At 38.6% G+C, this 21,443-nt stretch overlaps 2 protein-coding genes across 7 annotated transcripts in view; both read right to left on the reverse strand.

Annotated features, from left to right (window-relative positions):
* KCNMB4 (potassium calcium-activated channel subfamily M regulatory beta subunit 4) overlaps positions 1-886 on the reverse strand; it is a 57,041-nt gene extending 56,155 nt beyond the window's left edge. For all 3 annotated transcript variants that reach the window (XM_016199176.2, XM_087814540.1, XM_087814539.1), the window contains exon 1: positions 550-886. In XM_016199176.2, the coding sequence (XP_016054662.2) occupies positions 550-885 (336 nt within the window). In that variant the 5' untranslated portion in view covers position 886. The remainder of the gene's footprint in view (positions 1-549) is intronic.
* A 12,270-nt stretch (positions 887-13,156) lies between these two features.
* The window catches only part of CNOT2 (CCR4-NOT transcription complex subunit 2), a 110,349-nt gene continuing 102,062 nt past the window's right edge, over positions 13,157-21,443 (reverse strand). For 3 of the 4 annotated variants that reach the window (XM_087814542.1, XM_087814544.1, XM_087814541.1), the window contains 2 exons: positions 21,261-21,405; positions 13,157-14,300 (listed from right to left, as the gene is read on the reverse strand). In XM_087814542.1, coding sequence (XP_087670668.1) covers positions 14,214-14,300; positions 21,261-21,405 — 232 coding nt within the window. In that variant the 3' untranslated portion in view covers positions 13,157-14,213. Of the gene's footprint in view, positions 14,301-14,677; positions 14,998-21,260; positions 21,406-21,443 lie in introns of those variants that run through there. The other variant, XM_087814543.1, reaches the window with a different exon arrangement.

A 21,443-nucleotide genomic window follows, 5' to 3' on the forward strand; every position in this document is an offset into this window, starting at 1 on the left:
TCCGCGAAGGACCGAGGCAGAATTGCACATTAGATTCTACATCGCTTGTCGACCTCAAAAGTTCACCTCTGGACCCCAAGTTAAAAATCTCTGCCTAGACTTAAAAGGCAAGGGACCCTCTAACACCTTTCCAGGGGATCAAAGACGCCCCTCGACTTTGCGAGGCGAGCTCCAGACGCAGCCCGGGGGAGCTCGGACCTGGACCAGAGCAGGCGGATCCCCGCTCCCCACTGGCTCCCTCAGAGGAAAAGTTAACTTTCCGCTCCTCGCGTTTCTCCAAAGCCCATCCTGCACGCGCTGGACCCGCCCGAGGCCAAGGTCCCCAAATCCGAGGCCAGGCGACACGAGTGTGTCAAGAAAGCTTCAGGGCAGCCCGGCCACCGCGCGCAAACCCACCTGCAGGGCCCGCCCGGGGCTCCCCAAGTTCTTCCTGCTGCTTGGAGCGCAGCCTCCGACGCCTCGCCGCCTCCTAGTAACTCGGGCGGACTCGCAGCCCGGCCGCGCGGGCCCCCGCCGAGCTCCCCTAAACCTCAGCCCCGGGCGCCTTACCTTGGGGTTGGTGAGCAGCTGGTGCTCGTCGCTGTGCAGCAGCGCCCTGGCGTTGGACTCGGAGTTGTTCACGTAGACCTGCACGCAGGGGTACTGCGCGGTGCCCCGGCAGTCGGCGCCGCAGCTGAAGGTGCACTCGAACACCTCGCCCGGCTGCTGCACCGACAGCACCGTGCAGTTGGCCGCCGTGGCTTGCAGGTCCTGCAGCGCGGGGCTGAGCCAGCAGAAGCCGAAGATGAAGAGCAGCACGACGCCCGAGATGATGAGGAACAAGCCGAGCCGGATGCTCTTGTCCTCGGCTTCCGTGTACTCGTAGGCCACCCGCAGCTTCGCCATCGCCCCCGGCCCGCGCGGGCGCTCCCCGCCCCCGCCCGCCCGGCGCGCAGCCCCGCCGCCTCGGCGGGAGGAGCCGCGGCGCCGCGCGCAGCCGGGGAGTGGGCGGCGAGGGGGCGCGAGAACAAAGGGCCGAGGCCCGCGACGCCCCCGAGGCGGCCGCGCCGCCCGCACCCCAGCCCGCCGCCCGCGCCCCGGAGGCTCGCGGCGGCTGCTGCTCCTTCAGAGCCTCCAGCCCCCTCGGGCGCCAGGAGCGCACCCGCGGCGCCTGCCTCCAGCGCCCCCTGCCAGCCTCCGCCCGCGCGCTCTCCCCGCCTCCCCCACCCCGGCGCTAGGGAGTCTCCCGGGCTCCATGGCCCGCCCGCCGCTTCCCCGCCGGCTCCGCTGGCGAGCCGCCCCGAGGGCAGGACCGGCTGGGCTGGGGCGGGCGGGGGTGGGGGGCCCCTCCGGAGAGGGGGCCCCCCCCAAACCCGAGGGGACTCCGCCCAGCGGCTGCTGCCGCGGACTCAGCCCTCCTGCCCCGCCCCGCCCCGCCCCGCCCTGTGGGGGGCGTCTCCCGTGGGCGAGGGGCTGCGAGCGCCCGGGCTCCTGCCGGGTCCGGATCCCCGTTCAGTTCCCTTGGAGGAGCCTCCGAGATGAAAGCTGAAGCTCAGCGTCGCCAACTGGAGCGAAAGTTAGCAAAAGAAGGAAAAGAGGGAGAGGGCGTCGTGGGAGCGGAGCGGCGGGAATCCTGAACCCCAGCTGGGGATTGGTCAGCCGGCCGGAGAGTGAGCCAGCGGCGGGCAGCGGGCGCTCCGGGACCCGCGGCCCGACGGGCGGCCTGGGGCGCGAGCCCCGTGAGCAGCGTGCGCCCGGGGCGCGCCGGGGAGCCCCTGCCACCGCTTCCCACGCCAGGGGCGCACGCAGCGGGGCGGGGGGCGTGACCCCGCCTCATCCCTCACCCCGCCCTACCCCCTACCCCTTCAGCGAGTGGGGTGGGGATAACCATCTGGCTGCAGGGTCCTGGAGCCCCTGACTGCTCCACGGCCGGAAGGCGGCAAGATAGGGGTGAAAGAGGCTGTCAGGCGGGGTTGGACCTGCAAGCAACACGCGTGGGGCCAGGAGCCTACGACTGGCAAGACCAAGAAAACTCGCTGCCTGGATCGCAGGTGGACTGCGCAGCCCTTGGGTCTCCCGCAGCTGGTGGACCCCAGCTCGATGTGCCCCGAGGCTGGGACTGACTGAGTGGGGGCTGGAGGAAACAGGTGGAGAAGCTTGCAGCCCTGGGAGGAAACACTGCCTTCTCTGTTAGGACGGCGTCCTCGCTCCAGGACTCCCGAGAACAGCGTCCTTCCCGTTCACTCTCCCTCCCCAGGAGCCTCGCCGCCCCAGGCCCCCCGGGGTTTGTGCGCGAGCTCCCCAGGGGCGCAGGCAGGGCGACCGCGGCCGCAGGCCCACGTGGGGACGGCCCTGCGCCTGGAGCTGCGCTCGGCTCTCTCCAGTCTCCCCCTTGCTCCGCCGCCCCCACCTTCCCGTGCACACCTTCAGCCTCTATTCATGACTTGTTTTTTTTAAGTTAAGGTGGTTTTTTTTTCCAAGCCGCACTTCTCTCAAAGTCGAGAACGTTTTCGACCTTTTTAAAGAATCAGAATGTTCACTTCTTTGCAATATATGTAAACATAGATCTTTATTGATTCGCAAGTCCCAAATGACTATACTCTTGAATCAGTTGTGTTCCTGAGGAATGTGGACACACCCAACCCTGGAATTCCTGACTTCTCCTTTTGGGTTTCAGGCGTCCCCTACCCGGCGCTGAGCACCTCGCGGCTGCAGTCCTATGTTGCTTTGAAGTACTGCGTCGCTGCATGTGCAGGTCACCGTGGGTCCACGTCAGGGGCAAAGCAGGTTTGGTCGCAGGAAGACCCTAAGTGTTTTTCTGAATAAATTAAGAAGATGCGGGATTTGGAAAATTTTCAAATCAGGAGACACTTTGAATTTTACTACCTTTCAAGTTTTGAGAGAGTAGATGACCTTCTTTCTTTACCTAGGAATTACACTGTTCTCTCCTCTTTCTCTTGGCAGACAGCTGGTTAGTGGTTACGTTACCTGGAAGGAAAGGTGCGTTTAGGCGCTGACACAGCTTAGCCTGAGAGAGTTCTTTCGTCTGAATCTCTTCCCTGCTGCAGGTTATCATGATCTTCCTTTTCAGGAAGGCTGAAGCCAGCCTAGATATGAGGCAGTGGTGAGATGCAGTTATTCTAGGTCCCTGTGCTGAGCTACTTAACCTTGAGGCAGAAGTGCCTCTTGTTGCCTGGCAGTGTGGCTCAGCGGTTGAGCGTCGACCTAGCACCCAGGAGATGGAGGTTTGCCTCCCGGTCAGGGCACATGCCCGGGTTGTGGGCTCCGTCCCCCAGGGGAGGGGGGCAGTAGGCAGCTCTCATGTTTTTCTACCACTCTTCTCTCTCTGAACTCAATTTAAAAAAAAAAAAAAAGGAATTGAGTCCTATTAGTGCTCATAAAACGGGTGGGGGTGTCTAAAAGGAATGCAATGAGTGTGATTCCTTTTTCAATGGTTTAAGAGCTCAAGGAGTTCTGTGAATGAGCCCCCTGCCTCAAAACGGAAGCAACATGGTCTTCTAAATCTAGAAAAAAAATACCAGAAGCTTCTCTTACTTTAACCCTAAACATTCAAGGGCTTTCAAGTCCATTTTAGGAGTTCTTCATTTAGTCACTTTCCTTCCTTTCCTTCCTTCCTTTTCTCGAAGTATTGGAAGAAACTGTTGCTATCTAGCCTTCTGTTCTTTAAACGTTTACTTTTCTTCTCTTATTTCCTATTTTAAAATTAGATGGCGTCTCTTCGGAACCTTCTCCTTACCAGGCCTTTCTTACTGAAAGTCAAACATATCAAAAGGCTTCCTAGATTGTCAGTTTTCATTTACCCATATACAACCCTGTGTTATTAGCTTCATTTACTTGAGGTGGGGGGGCTGCCTTATTGCATTTCCAAGGAAGATTGGATATGTCAGCTCCTCAGTTTCTGAAAATGGGTCACAATGGACTAAGTAAGAATAGTAGTAAGAACCTCAGGACCCTGCTCTCTGGTCACTTAGCATCTTGTTTCCTGTGGAGGCCAGAGGCAGCACAGAAACACACACACGCCCTTTCTTTGCATAGTTTTCCATAAATTAAAATTAAGATTAAAAATATAATAGAACCAGACTGACTTATTTGATGTACATCACTGTGTGCATCAGTGTTTTCAGAATCATGGCCCTTGATGAAATTATTTTTAAGAGAAAGACCTATCCAAACAAGAACATTAAAACCATTGTTATTTATAATTTGTTCTCATGATCAGTATTCTTCTAGAAGTCCTGTGAAGCCCTGGATGGGCAGCTCAGTTGGTTAAGAGTGCCGTTCTGATGTGCGAAGGTTTTGGGTCCGGTCCACGGTCAGGGTACATACAAGAACCAACCAATGAACGCACAAATACGTGGAACAAACAAATCCACCTTTCTCACACTCCCATCTCCCCTCTCTCTAAAATCAATTTTTAAAAACTGGTGAAATTAAAAATAAATGAAGGCATAAGTGATCCAACAAAGAAAACCTTATAGAAAATTTTTAATTTTTAAAAATTTTTTTTATTGATTTTTAGAGAGAAAGGGAGAAGAGATAGAAACACAATGGGCTGCCTCCTGCACGCCCCCTCCTGGGGGTACAGCCAGCAACCCAGGCATGTGCCCTGCCCCAGGAACCGAACCAGTGGCCTCTGGGTGCACTCAACCACTGAGCCACAGGGCCAGGCTAATCTTTGCTTTTTCACTCAGCTTATGTACTTGTAGATTTTGTTATTGTCACAGAAAATTAAGTTTCCTTTTCATTTGGTCTTAAAAATATTTACATGGTACGAAGTCATTTCCAGCTTACTGATATCAAGAAATTAATTTTCTTGCCCTGGCTGGTGTGGTTCAGCTGGTTGGGCGCCGTCCCTTGCACTGTAACCTGCGCCTGTTCCATTCCAGTCTCACATGCGGGAATCCAGCTACATCCCCCGCAGGGGGCGGGCAGGAGGCAGCAGATCTGTTACTCTCTACCTCTCCCTTCTTCTCTCTAAAAATCAATAAAAATATTTTTTAAAAAGACATTAACTTTCTTGCCATGCTTCATTGTAAATGTTAAATATTTGTTATTAGCCACAGAATTTTAAATTTGAAATAAATTTCCTATGTGGCCACTATTTTTTCTAGTTATTTTAATTTTGTTCCTGTCTATAAACCTTAGTTATTATATTGAATATATAATTATTACTGAGAACACTACTTCCTATTTCTAGATATTTATAATCGTAAGAGGAAGGGATCTTAAATATCACCTAGTTCAAATTAAGCAGGAAAGCTCCCAAAGGCTTTGTATCTTGTTAGAAATAGTAAAGAATGATTATTTAAAATATTTTTTAAAGTTCAAATTTGTTTTCATACAGCCTTTATGTTTGCGATTGAGAAAGGAAAGCAAAACGCACAGATAATCACTCATTAGTAAATTCATAGGAGTGGGAGTGCTGGCTAGCTTTCCTAAATTCTCACCACCTGTTAATTTAGTCTTTCATGGTAATGGCAGTGAACTTCTATCGAACACACACACACACACACACACACACTCTCTCTCTCTCTCTCTCTCTCTCTCTCTCTCTCTCTCTCTCTCTAAAAGGGAAGTTGGCTTTGGAATTAGAAAGCAAGAAGTTAAGAGGTTTTAGTCTGAGCATTAACAATAAAAAGTTTGATGTAAGAGAAATAATTGACATTCTTATAGATTGTTCCCTCCTCATACAAAAAGGGGTTGGACTAAAAGATAGTTTTAATATTCTATGATTTTTGTTCCAAGTTGATTTTTGTTCTTGCCATATTTCTTAAAAACTTGATATTACTATCTTAACAGTACCTAGTCAAGTTTAAAGGTTTTTTTAATAATTTCAAAATATACAGAGCACTTCCTGGTACAATTGCTAAGGGAGTGTTTTTCTTTGGAGAAACTGACCTACATCTATTGAACACCTAATATAAACAAATGCCCTAGGGAACGAGATATTAGGTAACTTTTCCAAGGCTGCACACATACTGACAGGGCCAGATTACAGTGTCCATTCTTTCTCTATCATACTACGCTATATCTAACAAATGTATTTAGTAAAAAAAAGAAGTGCAGGTAATACAAATGGATTTAAAATGTGCTTATATACTTATATTCAAGTATGGTTAGGCTTGATAAAAATTCATCTTGTGAAACCTGACAAAGGAGGACTGTGGGTAGAAGATGAAGGAGCTAATAATTTAATCTAGTCCTTCTGTTTGATTTTACATACTCTGAATCACTTGTGTTGAAAATAGCTTTTTAAATGCATAGCAAATATAAGTAGTACGGTTTTACGCAAGAGAGGGAAATTGAATTTTTCAGAGATGCTTGTTAAAAATTCAAACTAGATTCAAAGTAGAAATGCAGGGACCCACCAGATGTTAATAAAACAAGTCATTACATAGTTCTAGGGTAAGAAAAAAAGCCTATCTTCCTAACACAAGAAAATCACTTAATACCTCTTTTCTTGCCTTTTGACACTTCCAGTGATGAAACATTCATTAACTCTTAATGCTACCTACTTGGGTTTTGGACCTTTAAAAAATTATGTAGTACTTTCTTGTAAATTAAAATCGCCTTTGCCATACTATCCATATAAAGGTCGGGATTCTGCCCTCTGGTGTTATGCAGAGTAAAAGATAATCTGCCTCATCAATGACTCCCCTTCAGATGTGGGAAGACAACAGTCAAGTCCCTCCTAGGCCTTCTCTTCTTACACTAATCTTCCATTTCTTCAGCAATCTTTTGATACTGTTTGGCAAACTAACTAAGGAAATAGTAAGATGGAAACATTTAATATTCTCTAAAACAAGCTGTCCCTCTCAGTTCCATCTACCCAACGCACACGCACACTAGGATGATGGATTTTGTTGCTCATTAACAGTCACTGCAAATGTAGAGCAAAGCTGGGAAAATGATTTTGGCTTATCATTAGAATTTGGAGTCCAAATAGTGATGTGCACATCAATTAATTTAATATTCAAATATTAAATCCTTTAGAGTGAAATGCAAAAATAACACAAAGCTTCAGAAAAAGGAGAAATCTGGAAATAACTTTTTTTGAGCAAAGGAGTAACGGCTTGCATTTTTAAAAAACAGGTATAATTTTCATTCAGAAAAGGGACATAACTTGCTTTATGTTTGAAGAATATTAATCATTTAGGTAGTAAATTACTTAAAACAGTGAGAATTAAAAAATCAAACGTCTCAAAGGGATATATTGAACAGCTCAAATTTTAAGACAGCCCATTTTTCATGCAACTGTTACATATGGTAATTAAAACATCTTAAAATAAATGTTCAGAGTGTAACAGACTTAAAGGTAGCTTCCAAACGTTCTGGCTGCCCCAAATCTTTATTTTTATGCAGAAAATGAAACTATTTATGTCACTCCCACATGTATTCATCTCTCACTCAGCTGTGTATTTTTTAAGAACAATCAGTGTTTTAATTTTTCATTATAAATATCAGTAAGGTTGATCCTAGGAAGAATTCAGCAAATACAGCCATTTGTTGACATCATGCCACCCTTGAAATTTGATGCGTTTACTCTAAAATGTTTAAAGCTCTCTCATGTTACTAAAATTATCTTCAGTATATACTAGAGGTTAGCCTGGGAGAAAAACATCATTTGTTAAAATTTTTTAAAATTAAATTTTGTGGTTAAAATGTTACTTAGGCCCTGCTCTCACCTGGCAGCTGTGTTCTGGCAACAGCCATGGCAGGAAAAACATAGATTTTAGAATCAGACTGGGGGTCCAATGCTGGCTCTCCACCAACTAGCCTTAAAACCTTGAAATAATTTTAGAATTTCTTGGAGATTCAATATATTATTTTATGTAACAGGGATAACAAAACCTATTTCTCAGAATTTTAATAAAGACTCACTAATAATAATAACAAAAAATGTTACTTAGGCTAAATACAAATGCAAATTATCTGAACATTTACATTTGAGGATATACTTATGAAAATTAGAAGCCAGCTGATTCACAGTGAAAAATTGTTTCCTCAGCTACTATCCTTAATTATTATTGTTTAGAGGAACTACTACTTTTGGCATAAATAGGTTGTCTTACTTCACCTTCTAACAAAAAAGTCAACAACATACTTGTACTAAGAGAAAATTGCATGAAGAATGAAAACTTAGTTTTGTCCTTAGAAGATAGTTGATTAGCTAAAGTATTTTGGCATGTGTCAACCTGGTATAAGCTACTGGACTATGCAAGAGTTTTGATTTTCAACAGGAAATTATGACAATGAAGACTACTATTGTGAATTTTATGACATTTTTAAGAAGTCAAGGGAAAACTATGGCAAACATCTGGAAAGGACTAGCTTTTTAAACTGAACAATAAATTATGATAAAAGAAATGCATCAAAATCTTGCTGGGTCCTAGTACTTATACAAAAGGATGACTAGATTAAAAAAAAAAAAAAACTTTCAGTTGAAGTACATAGAATTGATAAAGCACTTAGTTGCCCTTAGCAGTTTTTATGCACACAAACTGAAGTGGAAATCTAAGATCTAGCGTAACTATCCCCAGGAAATAGCTAAGGTTTAAAAAAGCTCTTTTATACTTGGGAATAGATGTAGGTTTCCTCGTATTCTGCTCTAATAAATACTGTTGGAATATGTGGTTTCTGTGCTAGAATACTGGATACAGGAAAAAGCAAATGAATGCCTGACACGCAGGAATGCATTATTGCAAAATTAACTTAGTTGGATGTCACCAGAACCTTAAAATTTTATTCTAGTTAGTAATTGTACAGTAGGCAATGTCGTTTAAGTGTTAATTGATAGTTTGCTAACTTCAGAAATGACTAGTGGTATTTACTAAAGTATGTATTCCAGGCCTCTCTCTCTAGATACTTGAAAATCAGAATACCTAAATATGAGGCCTAAAACTGACATTTCTAGCATTCCCCAAGTGATTCTTATGCTCATTAAATTTGAGAATTACCTAAGTAGAGGATAGTTTTGAATCTGGTTAGTTCCTACAGCTACCTGGGTCCAAACTGAGCTTTTTATACATCAAGTTTAATGGTCAGCTTCCTTTTTAAACAATAGGATTACTGCTTAATCTAACTTTTGGGATCGCTATTGCAGCAGAAAGCAAGAGATTAGGCAGTGATGCAATGCAGAATTTCAGGCTAAACATTTACCTCAAACTTATAAACAACTGTCTTATTCCTCTTTGAATAATAATCAGGTGAACATACACATACATGCATATGCTTCACTACTTGTGCTTCACTAATGTTTCATGTCTTTATTCCTAAAGCTTAAGGGGGGAATTGGATAAAGTTGCTGTTTGTAACACTTTTGATTAAATTTCTTTCCAAAGGTATAGCAGTAAGTTTAAGTAAACCTTATCTATGATTCTCAGAAGAGCACATTTTTGACAAGGTCAATGCTTTGAGAATATACTTTTTAGCCCTGATCATATATTCCTCAGCCTCAGATCAAGAAAAGGGTATCAACATCTTTACGAATTGGAAGGCCTACAAGTTATAAAATCCAACTTTTTATTCAAAAAGGCATCCCTCTCAATGAAGATTTCTGAGTTATGTATTTTCTGCATGAACATTTTTGCTGTTGGAATCATTTCATAAAGCAGCGAGTATTGTGGGAGCACACAGTAACATAGAACCAACTCTGTCCCACTCAGCTTCCTCCACCTGCTGGTTTGAGACTTGCCCTCTTCCTTAAGTCCTCCCTCTATTTGAAGACAGCTGTCATGTGCCCCTTAGCTGTCTCCTCTCCCATGTGCCCATCTCATTGATTCTAAGATGCACATTCTTTCCATGCATGGCACCTGGGAAATTGTTACGCATTTTGTAATTGGTGGCTTGTTGTAGTTTGAGCTACTTCTTCCTTAGTGGTACACAAAATAATGATGTGCCTTACAATTGTTGGCAATTTCGTTTGCTGAAATACAGTAATTACCCCATTTTGACACTTTTTCAATAAACGACAGAAACATTCAAGATCATTCAGTTTAGCTCCTTACCTTACCTTACCCACAGAACACTTTCCATCCAGCGGGAGTCCCTGGTTATGTTCTATGAGATTCAATCTAATGCCTTATAAAGCAACTCATTTCAAAATCTTACAGACCTCAGTTATGTTTAATATTGCACTGAAACCTTATTGGTTCTGCTCTTCAGCCACAAAAATGAATTCCTCTTTCTTTGACAGCTCTTGAATTTGATACTTTAAGACACCATGTTTCCAAAGTTTATTCTCTACTGCTATAGATTCCTACTTCTGGATGTTTTTTTTTGGCATATTTTGAATTGAACAGAAAACGGGAATACTAAAACCTGCCTCATGACACCATGCTGAATACAGGACACATTAAGCACGTAAAACACTTAGTACACTGATTTGCAAACAGAAGTCATGCCTTGTCCTCTTTTGCAGTCCCCAGTCATGGCAGCTCTGAAAATACAACAGACTTCCTACCTTGTTCTGAGCATTATACTTTTCCTAATGCAGCCAAAGATTAGTATTTTGGGCAACAGACTCAGAATTTACACTGGTCTACATATGAACCACTCTTAAGCCCTGTTATATTCCACCATCCTCTTTTAGCAACCTAAGTGCAAATCTAAGTAATTATCCTGATTCAATATACCCTCCTTGATGCAACTCAACACAATTACAGGTTTGACTCGGATCTCAATTTTGACTTTCATTGTGTTTTATTTGCTTCACCTCCTAGGTTTGTAATGTACTCATGGTATGATCTAATTCACGGGTAATGCTAGTGGCAGAAAGAGAGTGGAGTGAACCTTGTGACATAACATTAAAAGGCAGCTTTTAAAAAGACATTGCGATCTGGCTTATCTCACTCTCCAGAGACTGTCTTAATAGAACCAGTTAGTAAGTATTACTATGTCTTTTTAAATTAACTACACAGACAAACCATGGTTAAGAGAAAACTAAATATAAAGATCCCTTTTCTTTTAGACACAAGCATGTTTAGGTTTTCAGCAACTTTTCTTGCAAAACTGATCTATTAAGCATATCTAAGTGAAATAAAATAAGTGACTTAAGTGAGTCTTCCTTTGCAGCCATTCTCAAATGCCACATATTTAATGAGCAATGGGTTATATTAAACAGAATATTTAACAAAATGGAAGACCTATGGTTTTTGAATGAAGGATGATTCAGAAGAGGGGCCAATTAGAAAGGGTAGAGTGGGAAAAACTGGAAAAATTTAGAAAGATAATTGAAAATGCTTAAAAAGATTCTTTTGAAAAAATTACATCAAAAAATAGTAAATTATTTCAAAGCCCAATGCTTTAATTTGTACATTTTATTTTCAAATCAAAATATCACTTATACCATTCAATCAACATGTATTTATCAAGCACCTATTGTGTTCTAAGTTCAGTGGCAAAAAGGAAAAGACCAGATAAATGGTTGGCTTTATATGTACTGTAAGAATTCAAATAAACTTTTGGTTCTTAATTAAAATTTGTTATATGAAAGGAAAACTATGTGTGAAGTGAAAAATCCCCGAAAATGGAGTTTTCAAATGAATTACTGTATCCACCACAAAAAACATAGAATATATATTTGAAGCTGAATAACTGAAAGGACTTTCCTTTGCAACTAAATAGTTTGTAAGGTTCCAGGAAGCTAACTATAGTATAACCACAAAAATTATTTAACATAATGTACACATTTATGACACTAGTTATATAGGTAAAAATTAATAAAATTTAAACCTAAGAAAGAAAATGTAAAATAATTAGTTTAGGTCATCTTCTGTACATGTATAAGTTATAAAACCAAGGAATATAGCAGTGTGTTATATTAAAGAGTTTAATATAGTATTTTAAAGATTTCATAAAGAATTTTAAAACTTGGATCTTAAGTCAAGAGCATGGTAATTTCTGATATTAACAAGCTATAAAAAGTTGATTTACATGCAAGAGTTTTCTCATTTTGATGATTCAGGGTAACTCAGAAAACGGAAAAAGTGTGTGCACTTAACTTTGTATAAGGCAATTAAAACAACTCAAGCCAAGACAACAAACCACTAGATATGAGCTATCTTGCTTTTCCAAGTCATTCACACAGCACCAATCATGATTATGGTGACACTTTATATTGTTATGTTTGTACTCATAAGATTAAAGATCCCCTTCCACTCTTTTCTTCTACCTCTCATGGTTATGTAGGAAAAGTTACATTTTACATAGTAAATTATTATGAAAAAATGTAATCTGTCTTTTTTAAAGAAACTGACTTGTAGGATTTGACACTGGTTTATGTGAAATATTATGTGTGTTCTGTGAAGGGATTTTTCACAACAATAAAATTAGGATTATATAAGTGCCATCTTTCCTATCGAAGAGATGCTTTGGTTTAAATCTGAAAGATTAAAAAATCCTGTTATTTTTATGTCAGTTTCATATCTCAAAATACATAGAAAAAAGTAAATCTTGTCATTTTATATTCCTGATAGACAAACACAGCAATGTCATAAGTGCTTCATTTTCAAGCATGATTTGGTAAATGTCAAATTTTCACTCTTCATAGAAAAATAGGTTAAAAATGAAAATTTAAGATCAAAACTCAGTGGCCCTCTTTTTACTATCTTTAGTTCTGCTTTCATAGCTTCCGTCTTCAAACATTTTAAACACAGTATTTGTCTTAGATGGAAAAGAATTCATCAACTTGTAAATGTGAAATACTCAGGCCAGCACACTGAAGAAGAAGCCTGTCCTGCCACTGCCTTTGGCTTCCCTTAACTTGAGAATTACTTCTTAAAGATAAATATCAAAGGTCTTATCAAGAAACTTCTTACAAATTTCACACAAAAGAAAAGCATTCTGATTGGGTCCCAAGAGTGATGAAGAAGTTTTATTTCTAATGCTGCCATACTCTACTTAAAAAATAGTTTTTGCTGTTTTGAACGAGGTTAACACTGAGGATGCCTATATTTTAACCCACGAGTAAAACGGTATATGGTTCCACTGAATTACTTGCCGTGACAAAAGCTGAAAGAAAACTACATTTTAATCGGTTGGCTACACCTTTCAGTTTGGTATTTGTGAAACTTTAGTTGTGAAACTTTAGGTGTTATCCTCCATTTTCATGTTGAAGAAACACTTTCACCATTTCAAATCAAAGTCAACACTGCAGTGAGGAGAGCTTTTCTACTTTATTACAAAGAGAAGAAGCCTTTATGTGGTCAGAAAATACAAGATTGATCTTTTTTTCTCTTCCTATGAAACGCTGCTGTTCAAACAGCCAGAGTGAATTGTCTCAGTTCACTTCTTTAAGTCCCATCACATTCACTTGGGTATGGATGTCCTTGGCTGCTGAAAATCTGGCCCTTTAGTGCACAGGGCGACAAAGTCCCCTGACCAGCAGTTCCAGAATGTCCCATTTTCATATATTGCATCCATGCACACCTCCTAAAAATGAGGTACAGCAGGGCAAACATTTTCCAAAATAGATGTCATATATATAATATATACACATTCGTACATACATACCTTTATTCATGTGATGTCCAAAAATTTAAAAAAAATGTACACATTTATTACAAAATCGTAACAAAGACTGGACAGTGTTTTGCTCATTCTGGAAAGATGAAGCTCAGTAATAACACAACCCTGGAAACCATCCAGAGATTGTGGCAATATCTTTCTTCTAAACAGTCAGATATTCTTGCGTTAAGCTTGGCGAAACTGCCTTTCAAAAACAGAAGGGGAAGTAAAATGAAGGAAGCAGACCTTGCTCATCTTTCCAAATGAAATACGAGAAGGATCTTCACATAAAAATGCACAAACATTTGTTATTTTATTACCAATAGTGCTACAATGAACAATGCAAATTTTGTGGTCTAATTTTGTTGAGTCTTTTGTGGGTTTTCTTTTTTACATTTTAGAAACTAAATGGTAAACTTCTGTCAGTGTACTTGCTTGTCTTTATAGACCCAAGTCTGTCTGCTGGCAAAAAAGAAAATAAATGAAAAAATTCAGACCCTGCTTGAACTAGAGAAAAACAAATTACAAATTTAGTTGTTGGGCAGCACATAATTAGTAAGGCAGGACCTCAAATGGTGACCCTTTGCATAAGCCAATTGCCAAATCCTCAAGGAAATAAAACCAGGGTGCCTGAGCCACATCAGTTCTGCAGTTATGTTGAGTATTGTGCTGAGACAGCCATACCCCAAGAAAAGGGAAGTCTTTTTTTAGAAGGCTTGCTGAGCAGGGTTGTAGTTGAAGGTGGATGGCAGGTGAGGCCGTTCTTCTAATTTGTCATATTCCAAATGGAACTCCTACAAAACCAAATTTAAGAATTTAGATGATTTCCTCTCCCTTTGCTCTCAAAGTTTTGTCAAAATACATTTTACTATATTAACAAAATACCTACACCTATGAGAATGATCACAGACAGATATACCAACTTGTTTTTCTCTTAAGTAAAATACAGCTTGAATAAAAATAATGTGCTGTAGTTTCAATCTGATAAATACAAAAATACTTTGCATAAAAAAGTCAGAGACTTCTCATTAACATCTATTTTATGACACAAAGTCTATGCATTTTTCTTTGCTCAAAAATAAAAACTTGAAGGAGCAATTACTATATCACTAATAAAAAACTGAAAATTATAGAATACAGTATCCCCCCAAAAATGTATACACACTTTGAATGATTATAAAGTCAGTGTTTATTAACATACAGTTCATTTTCAAAATTTAAAAGAATATACAGAAATGAATAATTTTTTTGTCAATGCCTGTTTTCAAACTGATGACCGTTCTGGTCCAGGCACTGCTGATAACGTGAAGCAATGGAATCGCAAACATCAAGAATCATTTTGTTCGGTATTTGTGTGCCCTCAATTCGTCGACTCTTGCTGGTTTTATCTTTTATGTATCCCCATAAAAAAAAGGCTAGTGGCACTTTAGGATACATTTTCTTTGTTCAAAGCTTAGTCTGGCTTCACCCATTATTTCAAATCAGTTAAACCTGAAAAGGAGTGAAAATTGAGTTATCAGCTGTTAAAAGTGTGTATACATATTTTGGGGTCACCCTATATTTAAAAATAAAGCCTCCTTCAATGAAGTATAAAACCTAAAAATTTACTTTTTCATGAAGAAAGTTTAGAAATAGTTTTCCAATTTGTCTTATTTTTTTTCTTTTAAGTTATTTTAATCTCATTAAAATTTCAGGAGAGAAAAAAAAAAACCACCACAAAACAAAAAATGAACTTAAAACTCTCACATCTCCAGACTTCCCATTTCACAATACCAAAATCCTGAAAAGATGCAACTGCCACCCAAAACTAGATAGTGGCTGATGTAATTTTATATATTAAAATGAAAACCATACCTCTGCAAATCCAAAGAGCAAGAGGTTCTAAAATCATTCATTCTATAACCTAAATTCATTTAGCACAAACTATCTCAAAGAGTTGATCCTATTTAAAAAATTATTTAACATGATATATTATATGCATTAAAGAAAGTCAATAGCCCTGGCTAGTTTGGCTCAGTGGTTTGAGTGTGGGCCCATGGACCAAGCAGTCTTGGATTTGATTCTGGGTCAAGGGTACATGTCTGGGTTGCAGGATCTGCGCCCTGGGACTCATGCAGGAGCAAACTGATCGATGTTTTTCTCTCCCTTCCTCTCCCTCGCCTTCTACTCTTTCAAAAAAATCAATGGAAAAAATATCCTTGGGTAAGGATTAACACACACAGACACAAAAAAAGAGCCAACAAGTAATATTAGTACTATGGGTTACCATATTTTACCTTATCTGTCTTGTTTTGAATTGATTCCATAATGAATGTTTCCATTATTAAATTAAGGGAAAAGTTCACTCTTAAATTAAAATGAAAACTTAGGTCATGATTAAATTTTGAGATACAACTATTTAAAAATTTAAGAATATTATGTTAACAATTACAGAAAGAGCAGGTATAACTTGCTGAAAATCTAGTATGTGTCAAAACTAGATATACAGCTGATTTTATTCTAATCTTTATGACAACTCTGTAGATACCACTATCTTTGTTTTGCACCTGAGGAAAATGGGGTTCACAAGTAACTTGTTCAAGTAACTTGCTCGATAAATATCAGGTCTAGGATTAGAATCCAGACCCATATAACACCAAAGCACATGACCTTCCCAGTATAACACATTATTTTTAGCCAAAGATCCAAAACAGAATCACTTTATTACACCCCTTACCTATAAATAATGTTGAAAAAATTCAGTTCACTGGCAAATATTTATAAAGAAGGCACACTGTGATGACTTTAATCTAAAAAGGCTCACTCCATAGGATTGGTAGAATAACTAAAGCACAGTGGTTATCTGCTTATCAGTAAAAACTAGCAAATACCATGATCACCATCACAGTCACCACAGCTCTCCCTAACGCACTGTGTAAGCACAACTCTCTTCCTAACCAGTTAGGCTTTAAAAGAATTTATTGTTTGGCTTGAAGATGAATATCCAAGTTAGTGAAGAAAATATCTTCTTGTTATAGCATTCTTTAGAAATTAAAATTAGCATTTAGTTCTAAATGATGTGTAGTTATAGGGTAAAACATCTACTTGTAACTGTGACAAATAATACATCCCACAAACTAAGTTATAAAATTTAAAATTCTGTTCAATTATCCTGTCCTTGCTATCGTACATTGGTGAACTATAAGCTACTGTATGAATTTAAATTAGAGGAACTTCATCAATGCACATATATTTTCCCTACATGTTAAAAAAGAGGTTAGTTTAAATCTACGGAACATAAATTTTTTTTTAAAATATATTTTTATTAATTTCAGGGAGAGGGTGGGAGAGGGAGAGAAAGATAGAAACATCAATGATGAAAGAGAGTCATTGATCAGCTGCCTCCTGCACAGCCGTCCCTGCTGGGGATCGAGCCTGCAACTCGGACATGTGCCCTGAGAGGGAATTGAACTGCGATCTCATGGATCCTAGGTCGATGATGCTCAACTGCTGAGCCATGCCGGCTGGGTAGGGAACATAAATATTTTAATATGATAATTAAGAGACTCTGAAAGACCTTATATGTCAGATTTAGAAATTAAATATGTCAAATTTTTGTCTTTCACTTTTTAAATCTTTTTGTTTTTCTCTGTATTTTTATTCTTAAAATACATAAAGTTTGCAATTACACTGGTATGTCTTTGTTCCCTAACTTTGATTACATCTTTTACATGTTTATGCTATATGCACACACACAACACATATATATACCTCTGTATAATCTGTAGCGGCAAGAAGGGTCTCTTGTTTTGCATACCACTACCAACTGTCTAGCACAGTGCCAGGCCCCTAGGAGGTGTGTAACTAATGGCTGATGAGTTAATAAACACAGTTTTCTTCATTTCTTTTAGAAACAGAACATTTAATTTCTGAAGTATTCAAAGATTAGGTATTAAAAGATCTATGTATATATTTGCTTTAATGGGGAAAAGATTTTTAGATTACAGTTTAATGATTTTAAAGGCTAGAAAGAGTTATAGTTTTTAAAAATAACTTTTAATGTCTTAGTTTTTCTATTAATAAAATTAGGTTACATATTCTCAAAAGGTTACTATGAAGCACAATTGGAATATGTGCACTGGATTCAGATGATCACGTAAAATTATTATTACTGCTCAAATTTCACAGAAAAACACACACTGCAGGAATGTTTTCTCAAATCCTCAGAAATGTCAGCTTTCTCTTAATTATTATAATCCTAATTAAATTTTAGGAAGGAAGTAACAAACTATTTTAAATACAGTTATTAGAAATAATTTTTATTTTGGGGGAAAAAAGCACATATTACTAATTAAAATATAAAAAAGTACTAAAGCATACCCGTGAAGTTAATGAAGAAAAAACAAAACAAAAAAACACCCATATTTATATCAGGCTATGATGTGATACAAATACTAAGCATTAAAAATCCCATTCAGTGTTGGACCCAAAAGGTAAAGGTAGAATGACAAAATTCTCAAATTTGCAAGTCTTTAGTTTGAGAAAGCTATTGATAATAGGGCAGCCTCCACCACTAAAAAGTCTTTGTGGATGAAATTATTTTTCAAATTTTACTCATTAAGAATATACACACCATCTAAATTACCACAATTTTAAATCAGTAGGCATCCTTACAATCAGTATTCTGAACTCTGTATCTGATAAATTGCTTATCTCCATTTCATTTAGTTCTCTGTCTGGAGACTTCTCTTGTTTTTTCATTTGGGGCTTGTTTATTTGTCTCGCCATTTTGGCTGCCTGTTTGGGTTTGTTTCTATGTATCAGGTAGGCATGCTAGGACTCAGTCTTTTTGGAGGGTCTCTGATGCAGGCCAATGTCAGATGCTGTTTGTGACTGGCCTTGAGGACCCTGTTTGGAGCTATTAACAACCTTGGCTTGAGGTCTCCTCTGTTGGGGCTGGGTGGGTCTGGGAATGACCAAGATGCCCACCAGTCTGCTTTTCCAAGGCACCGGTCCAGAGGCAGATCAGGCAAAGACTTAAAGCGCTCTGAGGTCTGCCTCTGTAATTCCAGCTAATTCACAAAGGACAGACCACATAGCCTGCAGACAAGTCAAGATTATCTAAAAGGGGAGAATAAGCAAATACAGTGTCAAAAATTTTATGTATGTAAATTATTGACATATAGGAAATTCTTTAAATAAATAATGGAGCACATCTTTGGATAAGAAATACTTCTGATTTTAATCTAATCCCTTACTTAGTATTACAATTCTTCATTTCTCTGAAAATATTAAGTGATTTGCAAAAGAGAAAGGAAGAACCTCACATATAAGATATTCTGGATGGAGACCTGATTATGGCTGAATCGGGCCAATACTTTTCATGATGCCATGATAAGATTGAGTAGTAGTATTTATGATACCATGATAATATCAATTAGTATTACTTATAATACTAATTCACAGGCTTCTTACATGAGTTGAAGCCATTTAATGCATGCTCTTTATCTGTGAATAGTAAGCTACTCCTACTTTACAGATGAGGGCTTTGAAATTAAGTCGGGACATGGCATTTTAATGGAGTTTGTGTAGTATAATGAAATGTGTTAATAAATATAACTATGAATGAAACTAACTTCTTAATTCCTAATCCAGTTTCCAGGAAAACAGCCTTAAAAAAAAACTGAAGTCACTGTAAAAGTTTATTCTGTGAATACAATACAACTTAAGTTTTAATTTTATGAACCTGTATTTTAATACAACCAAAAGAAATTACTATTTGATAGAAACCAATAAATTCTGATTACTTTCATCACTACAAAAATAATTTTGTTAAAGAGTATCAGTGCAAGTGGCCAGCAAATTACTTCAAGAGAGATTTCTTAGGGAATAGTTTAATATTTCCCAAATTTTATTTTCCTACATCACTAAAAATATTAAAGGAAAAGGTTGAGAAAAACCTCAACAATAAAGGAAAGATAAAATAGGGTAAAATTATTTTGGGTGTGAGGGTTTACATACACAAACAAAATACTCTTTAAAATGACATTTATCTGACTAAGGAATTCCTTTTGTGAGAGAATAAAGGGGCCCTATTAATGTGTAACAGGGACCCTATTTAGTTGTTTCTGAATATTTAACTTTATGGGGGAAAGCTTAGTTCTACAGAAAACAAATTTTTTTCACATAAGTTGATTTCTTCACATATACCAAACTAAAATTTATCTAAAATTATATATCTATCTACTTCAAACATCCATCCCTGTTTTGCATACACTAAATTTGGAATAATTTGCAAACTTTAGTTATTTCCTAATAGAATATTTTGTCCTCTAAAGATACTTTTTCTCTCCTGTAGAATCAACTAACAGAGTTTCTCAAAGTATGGTTCCAGACAAGGACCAGCATCATCATTGGCATCACTTGGGAACTACTAGAAATGCAAATTCTCAGGTCCCATCTACAAACTTACTAAATCAGAAACAATGGAGTATGGCCAAACAATCTGTGTAAAGATCCCTAGATAATTTTGATGTAAGTTAAAATTTGAGGACCACTGACCTAACAATAATCAATTATCATTTTTCTATCTTTGGGGGGGGGGGGAGGGTAATAAGCTGTAATAACAATGATGATAGAAATAGCAACAAACTACCACAACTAATCATCTATCAATATCTAATACTCAATATTTGCCAAGCACTACACTTAGTATAAATGTGTTTGTGTGTAATCTCATTTAAACTTCATGACACTCTAGAGGCAGTGTTTTGATTTAAAAGGTAAGGAAAACTTGCACAAGGTGAAAGCATAAATAGCAGAAACAGGAGTTAAATTTAAATCCACGACACAAAGATTATGGCTTTCTATTACACTATTACTTCTTAAAGAACAGGTAATATAAACAATGTCTCATGTACTATTTGTAATGAATATAATTATTTCTACTTAACTAAAAGGTTAGGAGATGGGTCTACCGTCTATAATCAAGATATGCATAATAATTAGAATTGTTAAAATAACTCAAATACAGTATACAGTGGTATATGGACTCGGTCTGAGAAGTAATGACATTTATCATTGAGAAACACCCAAAAATATTAATTTAAAAAAAAAATTAATCTCTTGTATGTGTCTTGTTCTGGTGTTTCTTATTGGGCTTGTCTTTTCCTGTTTCTTTTTGCAAGTTTTATTTAAGACCTTGTAATATAAAATGTTTTTTTTTATAAATATCTGGTAAGCATTTTATACTGTCTTCTTAAAATGTTTGACCTTTTTATCAGTTTAGTAAAGCTGACTCAAAAGAAAAAAAGCCCAAACCAACAACTAAAAAATCATCCAATGAACTGTCTTCTGTTTCAAACATCTTCAATGAGTGCAAGTGTTTTAAAAAGTCTTTATCTGTTTATATACTGGTTTTAGGGAAATCTCATACTTGCTTACTTAAAAGTAATAATAATATAATACATGACTGGGATTGCACAAGGGTATCTTTATTTTACAATTGAGTAGAAACAAAAATATTTAAAATGTTACCAAGACTTTTGAAAAATTATAAAATTTCTTACCAAGTTCAATCATTTTTCTAACTGTGATAAAATGAACTGTTTCTGCATACTCTCCTAGAGTTAAATCATGCCAAGGAGGCAGAGACTAAAGAATTCCCAAGTATCTGGCACATTACTGAAATGAATGCACTGGTACATATATAGACAAAAGAGGTCACTTCTTTATAAAATCTAGATTTATACATTTACACATGAAGAAAAATATACCTTAGCTACTTTCCTCCAGTTAAGACAGTCAAAGAAGTAATATGTTCCCCTCTCATATGTATTGGTTTTCATTGTTGGCTCCATGCCTGGTGCCCTGGTAATCCATACTCGTTCTTCTTTGTGGTATCTCCAATCACGGTTAAAACTTCAATTTTTAAGAGAAAAAGACAATTAATTTTTTCC

Source organism: Miniopterus natalensis, chromosome 2 (genome assembly GCF_054644295.1).
Source record: "Miniopterus natalensis isolate mMinNat1 chromosome 2, mMinNat1.hap1, whole genome shotgun sequence".
In the NCBI taxonomy this organism is placed as follows: Eukaryota; Metazoa; Chordata; class Mammalia; order Chiroptera; family Miniopteridae; genus Miniopterus; species Miniopterus natalensis.